This window comes from Salmo trutta, chromosome 31 (assembly GCF_901001165.1).
Source record: "Salmo trutta chromosome 31, fSalTru1.1, whole genome shotgun sequence".
Lineage (NCBI taxonomy): Eukaryota > Metazoa > Chordata > Actinopteri > Salmoniformes > Salmonidae > Salmo > Salmo trutta.
Genome location: NC_042987.1, coordinates 32,487,172 through 32,504,616, shown reverse-complemented (window position 1 = coordinate 32,504,616; position 17,445 = coordinate 32,487,172). Strand labels below are relative to the sequence as shown.

At 44.5% G+C, this 17,445-nt stretch overlaps 2 protein-coding genes and 1 non-coding gene across 5 annotated transcripts; 2 read left to right on the top strand and 1 right to left on the bottom strand.

Moving 5' to 3' along the window:
• The first annotated feature begins 361 nt into the window (after positions 1 to 361).
• Positions 362 to 4,628, top strand: LOC115169995 (60S ribosomal protein L5). Of its 2 annotated transcripts, none has more exons than XM_029726181.1 (8): positions 362 to 469; positions 954 to 1,023; positions 1,336 to 1,451; positions 1,557 to 1,691; positions 2,751 to 2,953; positions 3,617 to 3,794; positions 4,121 to 4,209; positions 4,452 to 4,628. In XM_029726181.1, the coding sequence occupies exons 1-8, from the start codon at positions 467 to 469 to the stop codon at positions 4,552 to 4,554; spliced, it is 897 nt and encodes a 298-aa protein (XP_029582041.1). In that variant the 5' UTR covers positions 362 to 466; the 3' UTR covers positions 4,555 to 4,628. The 2 variants fall into 2 exon arrangements, with proteins under 2 accessions (XP_029582041.1, XP_029582040.1); XM_029726180.1 differs by having other exon boundaries at positions 385 to 469; positions 930 to 1,023.
• On the top strand, positions 3,303 to 3,426 carry LOC115170299 (small nucleolar RNA SNORA26). Its single transcript, XR_003871042.1, has one exon. It is a non-coding gene; the product is annotated as a small nucleolar RNA SNORA26 (small nucleolar RNA).
• Positions 4,629 to 4,874: 246 nt separating the features above from the next.
• On the bottom strand, positions 4,875 to 16,615 carry LOC115169994 (divergent protein kinase domain 1A-like). Of its 2 annotated transcripts, XM_029726178.1 has the most exons (6): positions 16,429 to 16,615; positions 16,234 to 16,317; positions 10,592 to 10,726; positions 9,313 to 9,420; positions 6,986 to 7,162; positions 4,875 to 6,776 (listed from the first exon to the last, which is right to left on the bottom strand). In XM_029726178.1, the coding sequence occupies exons 2-6, from the start codon at positions 16,285 to 16,287 to the stop codon at positions 5,964 to 5,966; spliced, it is 1,287 nt and encodes a 428-aa protein (XP_029582038.1). In that variant the 5' UTR covers positions 16,288 to 16,317; positions 16,429 to 16,615; the 3' UTR covers positions 4,875 to 5,963. The 2 variants fall into 2 exon arrangements, with proteins under 2 accessions (XP_029582038.1, XP_029582037.1); XM_029726177.1 differs by lacking the exon at positions 16,429 to 16,615 and having other exon boundaries at positions 16,234 to 16,420.
• Positions 16,616 to 17,445: the final 830 nt, after the last annotated feature.

Genomic DNA, 17,445 nt, shown 5'->3' with positions numbered 1-17,445 from the left:
GAGATAGTTTTACCACACAATGTCATGGAGAAGTATACAGGGATTCTTTACTTAGTCAACATTTATTTTGAATGTAGTTTCATGGGTGTTAGTTCCTTGTTGTATGTGTATTGTGGCTTTGCCTTCATTATGGTGATATTCATAATTGAGAGGCCAGAATAGATTATTCTTGTAAAAGCGTAAATATTTTTGCAACTCTGCTTGCATCCTTGCACAGACAGGAGACACATCAGAGACTAATATTGTAGCCTCTGCCCAGGCATTCACCTAAAGCCGAGGCTAGCGATATGAGATACATTTTATTTGATCATTTTTGTTAATATTCATACAATTTCTCCTCCAATCCACTAGGTGGTGTGAATTACCGTTTCTATTCACAGAAACACATATCCTGTCTGCAACACCAGCACATTTTACCAGCCCTCTGGTAAAGGCTGCCAACTGAGAAGTTGGAAAAACTGCAAAAATGGTAAATATATTGTCGTCATATACTGTCAACATTAAACATTTTATGCTATTACTTGTCTTGTGCATTTCTATGTCTGATGTTCGTTTCTTTTTAAATGGATGATGTTGGATTTGTGATAAACTTTCACCGGTCAGCTGAATGCATGCTATGTCCCAGCGTGGTGATGTGGCGCTCAAAGGCCTTACTTTGACATTTCCTAGTTATTCCTATTCATAAATAATGTCATGCCAATTGCATAACGTGTTTGTTGTTAATATATCGGCCTGCTTCTCTTCCATGCGAATGAAACTGGTCATTGTGTGAAGAAGTCAGTCCTAACCTAGCAAGTGAAGTTAGATTGGCCACCGGTGTGAAAAGGGTTTCAACAGGCCAAGCTAGTCTATGGAGAACTTAACCTGCAGTAATATGTATCGCACGTTAGGTGAGTGACACCCATGTCACCAGAAATATGCAATGGCAGCTGTCTCTCCTCTCCTCTCCACAGGGCTTCGTGAAAGTAGTGAAAAGTAAGGCGTACTTCAAGAGATACCAGGTGAAATTCAGGAGAAGGCGAGGTGACTAATCATACATTTTTGTTTATTTACGAACCACTGACTCAATAGATTATAGAACAGTGTTTTAATAGGCTTATTTATTTTAATGGTTATTACTAACGAGTTGTCACCTTGTGCGTTTAATTCGCTGCTTCTTAATGATGATTCCAAGATCTCTGAGCAATATGTAGTTGGTCCTTCATTTGCGACGGCTGATGTTTTTTTTGTTCTTTCAAGACGGGGCTGAGAGAAGCAAGAAAGTCTTGTAATTGTGTATTTCCTATTGGCTAATGCTGGCATGCTAACCAGTTTGGTGTGATTTGTTTTTGTCAGAGGGGAAGACTGACTACTTTGCCCGTAAGCGCCTGGTCATCCAAGACAAGAACAAATACAACACACCCAAATACAGGATGATCGTGAGGTTCTCCAACAGAGATATCTGTTGCCAGGTGACTGCTGGAGTGCTGCTGTGTGCAGCCTTGGTGTGATTTCAACAACTATTTAGATTTAAAAAAACACATTCTGGCCCTCACCACTTTTACCAATTGCTTCAGATTGCCTACGCCAAGATCGAGGGAGACCAGATTGTTGCTGCTGCCTACTCCCATGAGCTGCCCAAGTATGGCATCACCGTGGGACTGACAAATTATGCTGCAGCCTACTGCACGGGCCTTCTGCTGGCCCGCAGGGTAAGGGTCGCACACACACCCATGCTTACACACATACTGCCATGCTTACACACATACTGTATGCCATGCGTACACACATACTGTATGCCATGCGTACACACATACTGTATGCCATGCGTACACACATACTGTATGCCATGCGTGCACACATACTGTATGCCATGCGTACACACATACTGTATGCCATGCGTGCACACATACTGTATGCCATGCTAACACACATACTGTATGCCATGCTTACACACATACTGTATGCCATGCTTACACACATACTGTATGCCATGCTTACACCCATACTGTATGCCATGCGTACACACATACTGTATGCCATGCTAACACACATACTGTATGCCATGTTTACACACATACTGTATGCCATGCGTACACACATACTATATGCCATGCTTACACACATACTGTATGCCATGCTTACACACATACTGAAGTCTCAAACAGAAGAATACATAGCTACATGTCATTGTGCAATCCCATAGAGATGGCCACATATGTGCAACCATGCTACGATTTCCTGCTTGTTCTCATAGTTAATTTTTCTGTTTTCATGAGGTTCATGAGTTGACGTCACTGTGATTCAACAGGCATGACTTCCCCTGAGTGAAGTTGTATGTCAGGGTGTTGATGGCACCTGTGTAGCCATTCATCTGCACTTCTGCACTGGCAAAGGATACTTTTTTTAAAATTAGGGGAGAGGAATTGTTGCTGATGTTGGGTTTGAGGGCTTTTGACTAAAACCTTCCATATCCAGAACCAGTATCATTGTGCTGACAAAGCAAGACAGACCGGGCCTTTGTGGACTTCCCTTTGTGTATAGATTTGATGCTAGCAAATGCTTATAATTTTGTTGTCTAATACACTGAACTCTTAGGTTTTTTTTGGGGGGGGGGGGATATTCCTTAACTGAGTCTGATATCCAGCAGCACAGTTAATGCAATTAATTTTCTGTTTAGCAAGATTCTATTCATTAGACGATATTGTCAACAGGGGTTGCTGCTAAATCTTAGACGGCATTTCTCTAATGAAACATCTTTTTCTCCTCAGCTGCTGAACAAGTTCGGCCTGGACCAGGTGTACGAGGGCCAGGTGGAGGTGACGGGAGATGAGTTCAACGTGGAGAGTATAGACGGCCAGCCGGGGGCCTTCACATGTTTCCTAGACGCCGGGCTCGCCAGGACGTCCACAGGAAACAAGGTGTTCGGAGCACTAAAGGGCGCCGTCGACGGTGGCCTCTCAATTCCTCACAGGTTAGTTTGAGATTTTGCCAATTAAGTTCTTTATCTACCCCACCAGAGTCAGATGAACTCGTGGATATCATTTTTGTCTCTTCGTCCAGTATGAAGGAAGTTTTTAACTAGCGTCAGCGCAATGAGGAAGTCTATGGGAACAGCTGTTCTGAGACCACCAGTCATTGCGCTAACACTGGTTAGCATTACTCTGCAAAACTAACTAACTTCCTTCATACTGGATGCAGAGACATCAAAATGGTGTCCATGAGTTCATTGGACTCTGGGGGAAGTAGATTAATGACTTCATGACCAAAATCACTAACTATCCCTTTAAGTACAGCTTAAAGCGGAATATGTATCCCCTTTTTTGCCCATCTCGGACTTGAAGTGTCCTATATGATCAACACAGAGGGGTAGAGGATGATAGTTCTCTCATAAACCTGTGGTGAAGGCTGGACACCTCACTGCGGATCCTGTCGGGAGATACAATGTGTCCATGTCTCTTCGCCGTGGATTTGTTTCTATAATGAACGGCCAAGACCATCGGCCCTGTAATAAGACATGGCCTTTGTCATTATACAATGTGATTCTGGAAAAACTTGTTTTATTTTTCTATTTAAAGTCACTAAATCAACCCAAGTAATCCAGTTTTGTACCACATCACCATCCTCTTCTCCTCAGCACAAAACGATTCCCTGGCTACGACATGGAGAGCAAAGAGTTCAACGCAGAGATGCATCGCAAACACATCATGGGCATGAACGTGTCAGACTACATGAGCTACCTGATGGAGGAGGATGAAGACGCCTACAAGAAACAGTTCTCCCGCTTCATAAAGAACGGAGTCACGCCAGACACAGTAAGTCTGTGTGCACATCCCACTGAATTAGATATTAGACATGTAATGCCTGCCAGACTGATGGTAGTCACTCCTGGTGTTTGTGACGGTATCAGTTGGTTTGGCAACTCCTTTCTCACACAGTTGTTACATTTGCTGCTTCTTGATGATGATTCCAAGATCTCTGAGCAATATGTAGTTGGTCCTTCAATTTCGACGGCTGATGTTTTTGTTCTTTCAAGACGGGGCTGAGAGAAGGGAGATGAATTACCAGTGCTGAAAGGCTATTTGTTGGTGTTCTGTGACTCCGCTACCCTACCTCTGTCTAAACAATGTCGTTCTTTCAGGTAGAGGAGATGTACAAGAAAGCACACACCGCCATCAGAGAGAACCCAGTCCACGAAAAGAAACCCCAAAAAGACGTCAAAAAGAAGAGGTGGGTTTGTCACCGTTGCTGGATTTCCGCTTGGGAGCACTTTGGAGTAGTGCTTCTTTATGATGATACAAAGTACGCTGAGCAAAATGTAGTTGGTCCTTCATTTGCAACGGCTGATGTCCATTGTCCTTTCAAGACGGGGCTGAGAGAAGCGACCTGTATACTCACTTGTAGTATTAAAAACATTGAGCGGTCTGCCATTTAATGTTTACTGTGCTGATGGGTAATGTTTTCTGTCGCAGGTGGAACCGCGCCAAACTTTCGCTGGCACAGAGAAAGGACCGCGTCGCTCAGAAAAAAGCCAGCTTTCTACGAGCACAGGAAGCCGAGGCGGCGGACGGTTAGAGGGACGGGCACCACTGCCCGTTCCAAAGACACCACTGCATATTGGCTTAATAAATTTATTGCAAAAGACTTCATCACTTTGCTCTCTATGGAAATACTGCCAGTGTGGCGTGTGTTTGACATTTTGGGGAAATTCTGGTGTGATTGAATGATAGACCTGATGTAAAACATTTAACATACTAGTAACTTTTTTTTTTTTTACTAGTAATTGAGTATGACGAAACGTATTGGGTATTACATTTCCTCAGACTCAGTCACTGCATACTACAGTCAGGATAATCCACAACTTAGCTGACAAAGAAATGAAAATGAGACCACAGTGAGTGGTATGTGGTTTTATTGTGCAAAATCATGCTTGTTCAAACTTCAAGGAAAACAAACATTGATCCCTCAAAGGCAGCTGTGTGCTTCAGCTCCTTCAGAAACCAGACAGGGTTTCCTGTTTAAAAGATAGTGACCTACTCGTTTAAAAGTTGCGATTGAAAGAATGTAGAAACAGGTAGTTGAATAAAGCGAGCAGTTCATGTACAGTACCTCCTTCACAAGTGGTAGTCTACTTCCAAGTTTTATAGTTTTCAGCATGATCTCTTGTATTTATTCATGATACGCTACACGGTTAGTGGAAAACTACAAGTGAAAATGTACATGGTACACAAACCAAGAATAATGGCTCGTCATAGGCCGATTCAGCAATGCCATTAAACAAGTGTGGGTGGAAATGTCCAGCGACGTGGACGACACATGGGTACGTTCCAATGTCTCCTGAAGTGTACACTCTATCCACTATTACCCATAAATCTAAACGCATTGGATTGGTCGAGGTATGGACTACAGGGACTTTCCACCATATTTGTTATACCAGTCATTTCCTTTCAAATCAGAAGGGAACAAGTGCACACTGGAAAGAATGAGAGAATTGGAACAATACCACAGACCTCTATAAAACCGTTTCTTCGGATAGATTCCTTGGTCACATTGAAGAAACTGAAATGTGCAAGTGTACTTCCAATGTGTAGTTCATAACTATTACCACAAATGTTCCATCTGTTTTTTCCCAAGAGGGGAAAACAAGACTCCATGAGCCCCGTCATAAACAGCAGATCTACAGTTATTTTCCAGCATCCTGAAAAGGAATTATAATTATCATTCTTCCAATGAGTCAGCAAAACATAAATAAAACGATGTAGTACGTCTTGAATGAACGATCCACCCAAAGTGGTTGTTTTTGTGATTCACCCATTTTGAACGTTATATTGTATTTCTGCCTGCTTGAACAGCAATAGCTCAGACACATGACCACATGAAATGACCCCTGGAATCGATAGAACATCACTCAAATGCCACAAACATTCAAAATGGGTGAATCATTCCTTTTAAGTATTTGAGGACTCGGTTGTGTTGTCCCCTCATCACGAGTCTTTAGTATGGGATATCTGTCTCCACAGCAGGGCCTTGAGGTTGTTCAGAATCAGGGAGTGCTCCATGTCCATCTGTCCCGCCGAGCCTCTGAGGGCCATGCAGGCGTACAGCTGCCTCTCTAACTCCTCCCTCAGCTCTGACGGCGCCCCTCTCAGAAGGTAGTCCCTCAGTGCCCCGCATGCCTTGGCCAAGTTGGGCTGGGTCACCTCCTCCCTGCATCGTCTCTGAGCCATGTTGCACGATGTCCGGCAGTCCGGCCCCAGCACACAGTCGTCATCCTTCTCGCAGTGCAGCGCGCGCATGGTTCGCCGGAACGCGTCCTCAGAGACGATGGCCCTGGGGTCGGTGAGGCGGAGGTCGTGGCGGTCCGTGTAGCCGAAATGGTCGGCGCTCAGGTCGCACATGAGGAAGCTGCCGTAGTTGCCGTGGAAGATGTCCTCCACCAGCTCCAGGAGACCCATGGAGATCTTGGCTTTGCGGGGCCAAGAGGGCGTGAACCACTGGTCCATGCTGCGTCGTGCCTGACTGGGGACCCAGGCCTCAAGGGGCCAGGGGAGGCTGAGACCGTACAGGGGGCCGTAGGGGACCCTCTCGGTCACGTACAGGTCCCCACAGAAGCCCAGCAACCGAGGGGTATGGCCCCGGTCCTGGAGGAGCAGGCCCAGCAGCACCTCATCCAACTGGAGAAGAGCCCAGGCTGAACGGGCCTCAGGGAGGGAGACGTGCCCGTCCTTGTTTCCGTCGGCGACAGTGAGGATCTTGGTCACCAGGCTGGCCAGGTTGGCCTGCTCGCCCAGCTTTGACTGGAGACGGAAGGAGTTAGGGGAGGTAGGAAGAAAAGAGAAAGAAGTTAAGGTGATGTTCTCATGCTCAATCTGGAGATTTTGGTAAAACTGCTGGTGAAATAACAAAATTACTTTCAACAAAAGACAAATGATAGTTGTAATGCTATGCTGATGTTGCCATAGTGACACAGCATATGCTAAAGTCAAAGCAGCAGGAGTTCCAGAACCTTGAAGTGATTGAAGACCATCTCTCTGAACTTCTTCACAGACGTGCCGCGGGTGGGTTTGTCGAAGACTGCAGCCTCCCTCCGGGGCTCTGGCTCTTCTCCCAGCTCATAGTGCAGCACCTCCCCCACCCGGCAGCGGATCACCCCGTCCACGTCACCCCAACCACCTGTGTAAACCTGAGGGCCCAGGCAAGGTGAACAAGAAGGACAACCAGACCCAAGTTAGTGGAATTACATTATTATACACCTACAGTCGACAAGAAGAACCAATGGTTTTGACTTATTCTTCTGGACTGACTGTGTGGAAAATACTATTGTGAACTTCTACTGAAGACACCACACCCTTCAATAAAACCATTGGCTACATACTGGAACTTGCCGAAGGGCCTTCTGAGTCGACATTAGGGCTGTAGGTCCTGGTTGTAGTAGGTTGTCCCAAGATGCACTGATCTACGGTTGGTTTTACAAAACCTGGATCTGGATCTGAACAAACCAACACTACTTGTACAGTACAGGGCTCTACAGTGCTACCAACAGCTTGTACAGGGCTACATTTAAAAAAAACACTTTTATTTAACTAGGCAAGTCAGTTAAGAACAAATTCTTATTAATAATGACGGCCTAGGAACATTGGGTTAATTGCCTTGTTCAGGGGCAGAATGACTGATTTTTACCTTGTCAGTTCGGGGATTTGATCCAACTGCCCCAGTGCTCTAACCACTAGGCTTCCTGCCGCCTCTAAAGTGCATATCCGCCTAAATAATTCGTTTTTTGACATAGAATTTTAATTTAGGATCACCAGTGCGCCTAGAAAAATGTAGGATTCTAGTTTTTATCATTTCCGATATGTTTCATGGTGCTCATGTAACAGTATAGCTTCCATCCCTCTCCTCGCCCCTACCTGGGCTCGAACCAGGGACCCTCTGCACACATCGACAACAGCCACCCTAGAAGCATCGTTACCCATCACTCCACAAAAGCCGCGGCCCTTGCAGAGCAAGGGGAACAACTACTTCAAGGTCTCAGAGTGAGTGACGTCACCGATTGAAACGCTATTAGCGCGCACCCCGCTAGTTAGCTAGCCATTTCACATCGGTTACACTCACATTTCTTTGTGTGCGCCTACATTTTTCAACAACCTGGTCAGCGTAGAGCCCTGCAGTACAGATGACGCAATCTCAATCTTACTCCACACCGCCCTTTCTCACCTGGACAAAAGGAACACCTATGTGAGAATGCTGTTCATCGACTACAGCTCAGCGTTCAACACCATAGTGCCCACGAAGCTCATCACTTAGCTAAGGACTCTGGGACTAAACACCTCCCTCTGCAACTGGATCCTGGACTTCCTGACGGGCTGCCCCAGGTGGTAAGGGTAGGCAACAACACGTCTGCCACGCTGATCCTTAACACTGGGGCCCCTCAGCGGTGTGTACTTAGTCCTATCCTGTGTTCCCTTTTCACCCACGACTGCATGGCCAAACACGACTCCAACACCATCATTACGTTTGCTGACGACACAACAGACGGCCTATAGGGAGGAGGTCAGAGAACTGGCAGTGTGGTGCCAGGACAACAACTTCTCCCTTTACGTGAGCAAGACTAAGGAGCTGATCGTGGACTACAGGAAAAGGAAGGCCGAACAGGCCCCCATTAACATCGACGGGGCTGTAGTGGAGTGGGTTGAGACTTAAGTTCCTTGGTGTCCACATCACCAACGAACTATCATGGTCCAAACATACCAAGACAGTTGTGAAGAGGGCACGACAAAACCTTTTCCCCCTCAGGAGACTGAAAAGATTTGGCATGGGCCCTCAGATCCTAAAAAGGTTCTACAGCTACACCATCGAGAGCATCCTGACCGGTTGCATCACTGCCTGGTATGGCAACTGCTCGGCATCTGACCATAAGGCGCTACAGAGGGAAGTGCGAACGGCCCAGTACATCACTGGGGCCAAGCTTCCTGCCTCCAGGACCTATATAATAGGCGGTGTCGGAGAAAAGCACATCAAATTTTCAAAGACTCCAGTCATCCAAGTTATAGACTGTTCTCTCTGCTACCGCAAGGCAAGCAGTACCGGAGGGCCAAGTCTAGGACCTCCGGTACTGTCTAGGACCTCCGGTACTGTCTAGGACCTCCGGTATTTTAGTCTACTTTTAGTCTAACTTTCTTCTTCTTGAACTGCACTGTTGGTTAAGGGATTGTAAGTAAGCATTTCACGGTAAAGTCTATACTTGTTGTATTCGGCGCATGTGGCAAATAAAGTTTGATTTGATTTACAGTAATCCCTGCAGCTCAAAGGTAGGGGCATGGTCTGTTACCTCACCTGGTGGTTGGGGCTGGTAGAGAGACATCTTCCCAGGTAGAGGGTGTCTTTGTCACACAGACTGCTGCAGGCCGAGCCGTCAATGATGCCCCTCCTGTATTTATCACACTGACAAGTGGAGGGTGTTAGTCTCTTCCTCTCCATTAATTTACTCAATACAACAATACGCTAGGTATTACAAAGAACCATAGCGCTTAAACCACTTGTGACACTGATTTTAATCTTAGTGACCTCGCTATTGTTTTATTTCTATGGTCAGAACCAACAACACTTCACTCAAGATGAAAGTTAACTGCTACAGACTGCCCAAAGACCTTTCACTAACTTCTTTCTCTGTTTGACGGTTGCATGTTACATGAACATTGGGTGGCAGTGTTTAGCCAAGTACGAATGAAACCAGTCTCGTGGTAGCAGTTCTGGTAACAGCAAGGGTCCGAATGCCAAATAGCTTGTCCTTGAGCCTTTGTGTCTGTAAGCTTCATAAGCCTCAACGGTTGAATGAGACGGATGATGTCAAAACGGTGGAGTATAAAAATGGGTGATGCTCTTTACAAGGGTTCCCCAACCGGTGACCTGCGATCTGAATTTGGCCCGCGTATGATGATTTTTTTGTTTGTTTCATTGTTGGACATAAAAGACCATAAAAACACCAGTAAATCAGCTGCAAGTTATTTACATTTAGGAAATCTGTTCCAAAATATTCCCATAAAAGAGAAACGTGATCGTATACAAATGTAAGCAAGGTTTGAAATGCTGTTTTAGTTCAACATTATGGGTTTCTTGAGGTCAATTTGCTCTGGCCCCCTGACCATCCGCTCAAGAAAACATAATCGTCCCACCACTGAATCTAGTTAATGATTCATGCTCTACACTACAGCAGTGCTTTTACAACTACTAAAAATCAAATTTTATTAGTCACATACACATATTTAGCAGATGTTATTGCGTGTGTAGTGAAATGCTTGTGTTCCTAGCTCCAACAGTGCAGTAGTATCTAACAATTCACAACAATACACACAAATCTAAAAGTAAAAGACTGGAATTAAGAAACCGCCACATGTTCCAGTATCACAGTAGAACTGGGTCGTGACCTGACTGGTCCAGCAGTTAGCACCGCTGATCGGCCACCCCCATATTATGTAGTCATTCCAATCTGTCCCATAGCCTGTTTGACACACTCCTCCTGTCATTCCTGCTCCCCCTAATGACAGTCTATCAGTAAAAGCATAACAATATGAGAGTTGGTCATGAATATGATGTCAGATGTGTCTGTACTCACTATGGCGTTCTTGCACTCATGTCCTCGGCAGAGCTCGGTGTAGTTGGAATACTGGACGTAGACCACCCAACCTCCCACAAACACTGTCAGCCAGGTGAGGAACAGGTATTTGACCCGCACAAAGGAGATACGAGCCTGTAGGGGTCAAACAGAGCAAGACGGTTGGTTGGTTGCTTCATTAAACATGTCTTCACATTTCCTTTAAAATGCATGAGCATGCATCAATGAGTTCTACCATGTCATGTGAAATTATACAGTGTGCCGAGCACCTACCCTACATAGTAAACATCACACCATATAACTAATTATATCTTAAGTTCAGTTGGTAGACGTTATTTGATTGTCAATGCATCAGAAACAATGGATTTTTCACTAATTTCATGAACTGGTTAAGGTGAGCTATTCTGTTATGATTTATAACAGTGATTCCCAACCAGGGGTACTAGGACTCCACAGGGGTACTTGGCCTATCCACAGGGGTACTAGGACTCCACAGGGGCACTTGGCCTATCCACAGGGGTACTAGGACTCCACAGGGGTACTTGGCCTATCCACAGGGGTACTTGGCCTATCCACAGGGGTACTTGGCCTATCCACAGGGGTACTTGGCCTATCCACAGGGGTACTTGGCCTATCCACAGGGGTACTTGGCCTATCCACAGGGGTACTAGGACTCCACAGGGGTACTTGGCTTATCCACAGGGGTACTTGGTTTATCCACAGGGGTACTTGGCCTATCCACAGGGGTACTTGGCCTATCCACAGGGGTACTTGGCCTATCCACAGGGGTACCTGGCCTATCCACAGGGGTACCTGGCCTATCCACAGGGGTACCTGGCCTATCCACAGGGGGTAGTTGAGAAGACTCATGAGACCTAATGGGAAAAATACACAAGGGGGTACTTCCAGGGTACTCCGGGCAGAAACGGTTGGGAACCACTGACTTTAAATATGACACACACGACCTACAGTACAAAGAAATGGAGCGAGAACATAAAGAACATGCCCCATTTAGCCATGAAACCAGCCTGGTCAATGGCAGTATACTACATAGCACTTCCTAATCGACATGTGACCAACAACTGACAGCCCAGCAGTATTTTTTACATTTTATTTAACTCGGCAAGTCAGTTAAGAACAAATTCTTATTTACAATGACAACCTAGGAACAGTGGGTTAACTGCCTTGTTCAGGGGCAGAAAGACAGATTTTTACCTTGTCAGCTCGGGGATTTGATCTAGAAACCTTTCGGTTATTGGTCCAACGCTCTAACCACTAGGCTACCTGCCGTATTGTAGTTTCCACAGTGATGGTGGGGTCACACATATTCAAGCTATTGATCTCATAACCACAGTGGCCCAACAATGTCCCTTTGAGAATAAACAACAGAGTTCGGGGGTTAAGTGTTGGATTGGTCCTAATATAATAGAAGACTCGAGACATAGTTGTAAACCAATTGAGCTATGACTTCAGCTGTGGCATTTATCACATGACAGGTTAACAGGCTGTATGCAGACATAGGCTACGTTCCAATGTCCATACTAGCATACTAATGTTGCATACCCAATCAGGGATTGACGTTAAGGGCTGCCCCATTGCCATGACAATACATTGCTTCACACGAAGTGGTATGCTAGTGTGTGGATTTTGGAATCAGAGCATGTCTGAAAGGCAACTGCGACCAATAAGATCCTTATGAGGCGACAGGGACCAATCGCATTCGACTTTCTCTGACTTGGTATTTCTAAATCAGGACTAGGACCAGGGCTGGAGCTTAAAGAGGTGTTGTTTTAGGATGAGAAGAATAAGCTTGAACAGTGACAGAGTTATGGCTTAAATGGGTGTGAGAGAGTGGGTGAGTGAGAGAGTCCTGAGTTGTGTTCACCAGACACGAAATGGAAGAAAGCTGTCTGACCTCTGAAACGGTGTGAAATGGAACTTGTATGAGAAACGCTCGTTTCCATTTTGTTTTGCCACTGTATGCCCCAATGAACCCGACCCACATCTTTTAGTGTTGTCCTCACAGAAAGGCGGTAACAGATAGGGATCAGATATTCCCCTCCCAAAAGCCTCGCTAGCTGAAGGCATCAGGGGAGCACACGCTGCTACACTATCTGATCTGACCCCTGTAGTGTGTGTGTGTGTGTGTGTGTGTGTGTGTGTGTGTGTGTGTGTGTGTGTGTGGGCTAACACACACTTTAAGATACAGGGCTCTGGCAGTCACTTAGGTATGAGGCTCCATGATGAGTCTGTGTTTGAAGACTCGAGACATCGGCCTAGTTGTAAAAGCAATTGAGTTACAACCAATAGGCTAAAGCAGTGCTTGACTTGGACTGAAATAGGTGCCGGTACTGTTTATATTCATGTGCAGGAACTCCTCAATACATTTGAGCTGATATTCTATAGCAGGTGCAGGAACTCAAGCAGAAGAACATTTGAGGTGCCGGTACTCAGCTCCAACAACATAGCATGGCAGCAACACATGACAACACAGCATGGCAGCAACACAACATGGTAGCAGCACAAAACAGGGTACACACATTATTGGGCACAGACAACAGCGCAAAGGGCAAGAAGGTAGAGACAACAATACATCACGCAAAGCAGCCACAACTGTCAGTAAGAGTGTCCATAATTGAGTCTTTGAATTAAGAGATTGATATAAAACTGTTCAGTTTGAGTGTTTGTTGCAGCTCGTTCCAGTCGCTAGCTGCAGCGACCTGAAAAGACGAGCGACCCAGGGATGTGTGCGCTTTGGGGACCTTTAACAGAATGTGACTGGCAGAACGGGTGTTGTATGTGGAGGATGAGGGCTGCAGTAGATATCTCAGATAGGGGTGAGTGAGGCAAAGAGGGTTTTATAATGGCCTGTAGGCAGACAGAGGATGTCTGAAAAGTCATTGTGTGAGTTTCAGAGTAGCTACCTCTACCTGTGTTTGTATGAGGAGCTGTGTGTGGGGGTGTGTGTTGATGGATGTTTAGTTTGCATGCAGTAATAATACTCCAGTCTCACAAGTTGAAACAGCTAAGATCAAAATTGCACATCTACTAGCTTCCGTCTGATAAGTAAAACGGTTGCAGTCAATGAGGTGCCAAAATGCTAATTGTGTTTGTGTTATGGAACAATAATGCATATCATAATAATAATAATAACACGTCACGCCGTTGGGTTGCACTTTGACTCGTAGACAGTCAGCGGCTCTGTCATGTGTGAGTAACATTTATCCTACAGCCCATTTGTCTTTGCTTCTAAGGGTCTACAGTATGTCATTTTCACATTCCCTGACACTATTATGCAATAAAGGCTGTCATGATATCCTGCATCCCCCTACTCCAGGCCATGGCCAGCTCTACAGTTAAAGCATCACTGCATAAGCCAGTCACCACAGGTCACATCCACTAACACATGTTTAATAATACAGTAACAGTAAAAATAGTAATATCACCTTTTACTGTTTCAAACACCTCCTTTGCCGAGGGTTAATCTGTGCAGCTTGCACATAGCACAGACTGTCTTTACACTGAAGAAAATAATAGCACTTGCTATTGGCCTTGGTCACTCCCACACTGCTCCTTGCTATCTATTTCTCTTTGCTCTCTCATAACTGCTTCTCAGGGGCAACTCTTATCTACTGAGTAAACACAGTATTTCCTTGCTGTGTTAGTGGGTTGTCAATAAACTTTTTTATAACCTTGCGTTGCTCAAAATAACTAGCCATACGCTGGCAAGAGGTGTTAACCTCAGGAAAACATGGGGGGCTCAGGAATTCACACAGGGTGAAACATCATTTGATGTCGCTGAGAACTCATAGGTTGTTAGATGTCATAAAGACCCTATGCCAGACAGTATTTCACTTCGCAATCAAATAGTACTGTGCCTATGGCAGCCAAACCTTTTGCATTGTGAAGAACTTACATGGCCTGCCAACAGATAGCGTTGTTGCTATGACAGTCTGGCATCACAGAAAGGGGTTTGGTGCCAGATAGGTGGTGGACTGAGTACTCTGTTAACCTTTCAACCCACTTGTATTAATAAGTAGTCAAGGATCCTTTTATATCTAAACTAGCAAAAACAACAGCTATACTCCATTCTCTCTGGCTATGCTACATTTAAAGTGTCTGCAATCCTATGAAAGTACAGACAAAAGGCTGAAACAATGTAACTGCTCAACTAAAGTGCCTCTATGGGAAGAAATATATATAAATAAATGCTGAGCCACGTTTACATTTCCGGTGTCTGGTCCGGTCAAGGCTGTTTGGATTTATGGTCGCCTCATTAATCACTGTAGCAGGCGTATTCTGTTGACTGTCCTGTCAAGAGGCCACATTCTACAGACAGTAGTAATCATGTTCTAACAGGGGTCTGTTCAGGAGGATGTAGTGTTACAGAACGTTCAGATAGAAATGTGTATTGTAGAACAGATAGAATTGTCTGTCAGATCGAACAGGGAATCGTGTGTGCTCTATTCGTTCTGATTATATCTGCAATGTTCAGAACATTTCCCCTCACTGAATACACCACATGCTGTGTTTCAACAGATGGTGGAACAACTGTTACATACAGCTAAACATGGAAATATTATATTATCATGTGCTATTGAATGCAACAACACACCCCTACAGCCAGTAGTCAGAAATGTACTCAGGAGCTTGAATAAGTTACATATTAGCTAAGTCTCCATGACATATTTAACAAAAGCAAAGCAAGCCTGTCAGACATTGAGAGCAATGTCAACATTACCATAGTGATGGATTGGGAACCATCGTGATAGGGCAGTAATGCAATGCCTGAGTACACAAGCAACTCTATCACATCCAAGTGAGATAAACTTTTATACTATCCAACCCAAAACAAACTAACAGAAACACACATACACACACTGTGTGGCCCCTCTCTCCCTCTTCCCACTAAGCGTTTTATGGTATAGCGGAATTGCAGGCCCCGAGTGCCCAAAACCCAGTTCAGCCTTATTATCCAGAACAGCGGATTATTCCTGCTGTCGCACTGGATACACGTAAATCAAATATGCCGCTGGTGGCCTCAGGCAGGGACAAAGGTGACCCACATCCACCCCTTACTGTTGGACGTGACCTGTTATTACGCCATCACCAATTTGTAATGAAATATAAAACAATATTATATAAATAGGATCGCAGGACTACATTGAGCCAATGAATTAGCATACATTCAATAAGAGTGTATTAAGATATATGCAATAAAGTGTAGCCTATAGCCATAGTCTAAAACATCCTATTAAAGAGTCAGGCATAATTTATTTCTGCCAGTTCTTTGGGGTAGCCTATTTTTCCAAACCAAATTGACGCACTTCATGGCAGCATCAACAATTTCAGCATGCAAGAATATGCATTGCAGCAAGACAGTCTCTTCAATCTCTAAATGTCTAGCTCGTGGCTGTCCTCGCATACATGGCCTTACTGTATAGGCTACTATAAAACCAACATTTGAGTCCCTTCAGAATTTTAAGAGGGTGCACTGTGTCCCGCGTGCGTAAATTTGCTCGACAAAAAGCACACTACAGCTGTCGATGACAGTGGCCACACGACGTCAATTTTCTTGTGGCGCGGTTGATTGTAGACTGAGCTCAGTCAATATAAATTGTAAAACGGTTTAGAACTGTTACCTGGAAATAGAACGATTTATTTATCCAGGCACGTGGAAACAGACGCCTCGCCATCACAAAAATAGATCATCTCCATACGCGGAGCTGCGAAAGAGAATCCAAATAAATGGAGAATGCATTTCAGTGCATTCCTATGCGAACGAAGCAGATTATATTAACACTGAATATATCCGTTGCAGAGTTATTCTTAGTTACCCTTTCGTGTAGTTACAGCGGTAGCCTGTCTCTGAACAGCGCTGCTGTCTTGGCCGTGCAGCTGCTGATCACCAAGAAAGCCCACAGAAAATAAAGGCGCTGGGACGATTGTTTGGCGACGCAAAAGCTTTGATCTCCTTTGTGCAACCAATGCATAACCATCACATTTCCTATGAAATTTTCCCTATGAAATAATTAGAATTTCTATGAAATCATTATACATTTATAAATTATAACACTTCTCTCTCACTAATTCTGAATTTCATGAATGCTTGGATTTGCCATAAAATGTAACTGTTACAGCAGCTCGCAGTCATAAAAAGCAACAAGGTTTCAGCCATTCATTGTAACACATATGTAAATGTTACACAATGTAACAATACACAATATTACAGGACTACTTATAGTAACAGATGTGAAGATGGTGTATGGTTCTCTAGCGCCGACAAGTGGACGGTTGATTAATTCATATATTTGATTGGAACTAAAATAATATTACAAATATGAATATTGGTGGCTCAGTTGGTAGAGCATGGTGTTTGCAACGCCAGGGTTGTGGGTTCGATTCCCACGGGGGACCAGTACGGAGAAGAAAAAAAAATGAAATGAAATGTATGCATTCACTACTGTAAGTCGCTCTGGATAAGAGCATATGTTAAATGACTAAAATGTAAATGATATATTAATAACTATAGGCTAGTCTACTACAACTATACATTTTCCAAAACTTCAAAAGTATCCCAGAATAGTAGATTGCCATGTCCACTATGCACACTATAATTTAGTTGTGGGCTCACAAGCTGGATATGCAGTCTATGTGGGACTAAACAATAAGTGTAGATAATAATAATTGGACTGTTCCTGACAGTAAAACATATATTTTTAAGTGGGTCGTGGGTGGAAAAGTGTCCTGCCTTCATTTTCAAATGTATCTAGTGGGTCAAAGATGATTGATATAATGCCAAGATACATGTCTCTCCGCCTTTACAGTGGGAGGCGTTGTCCACAAAGCGGCAT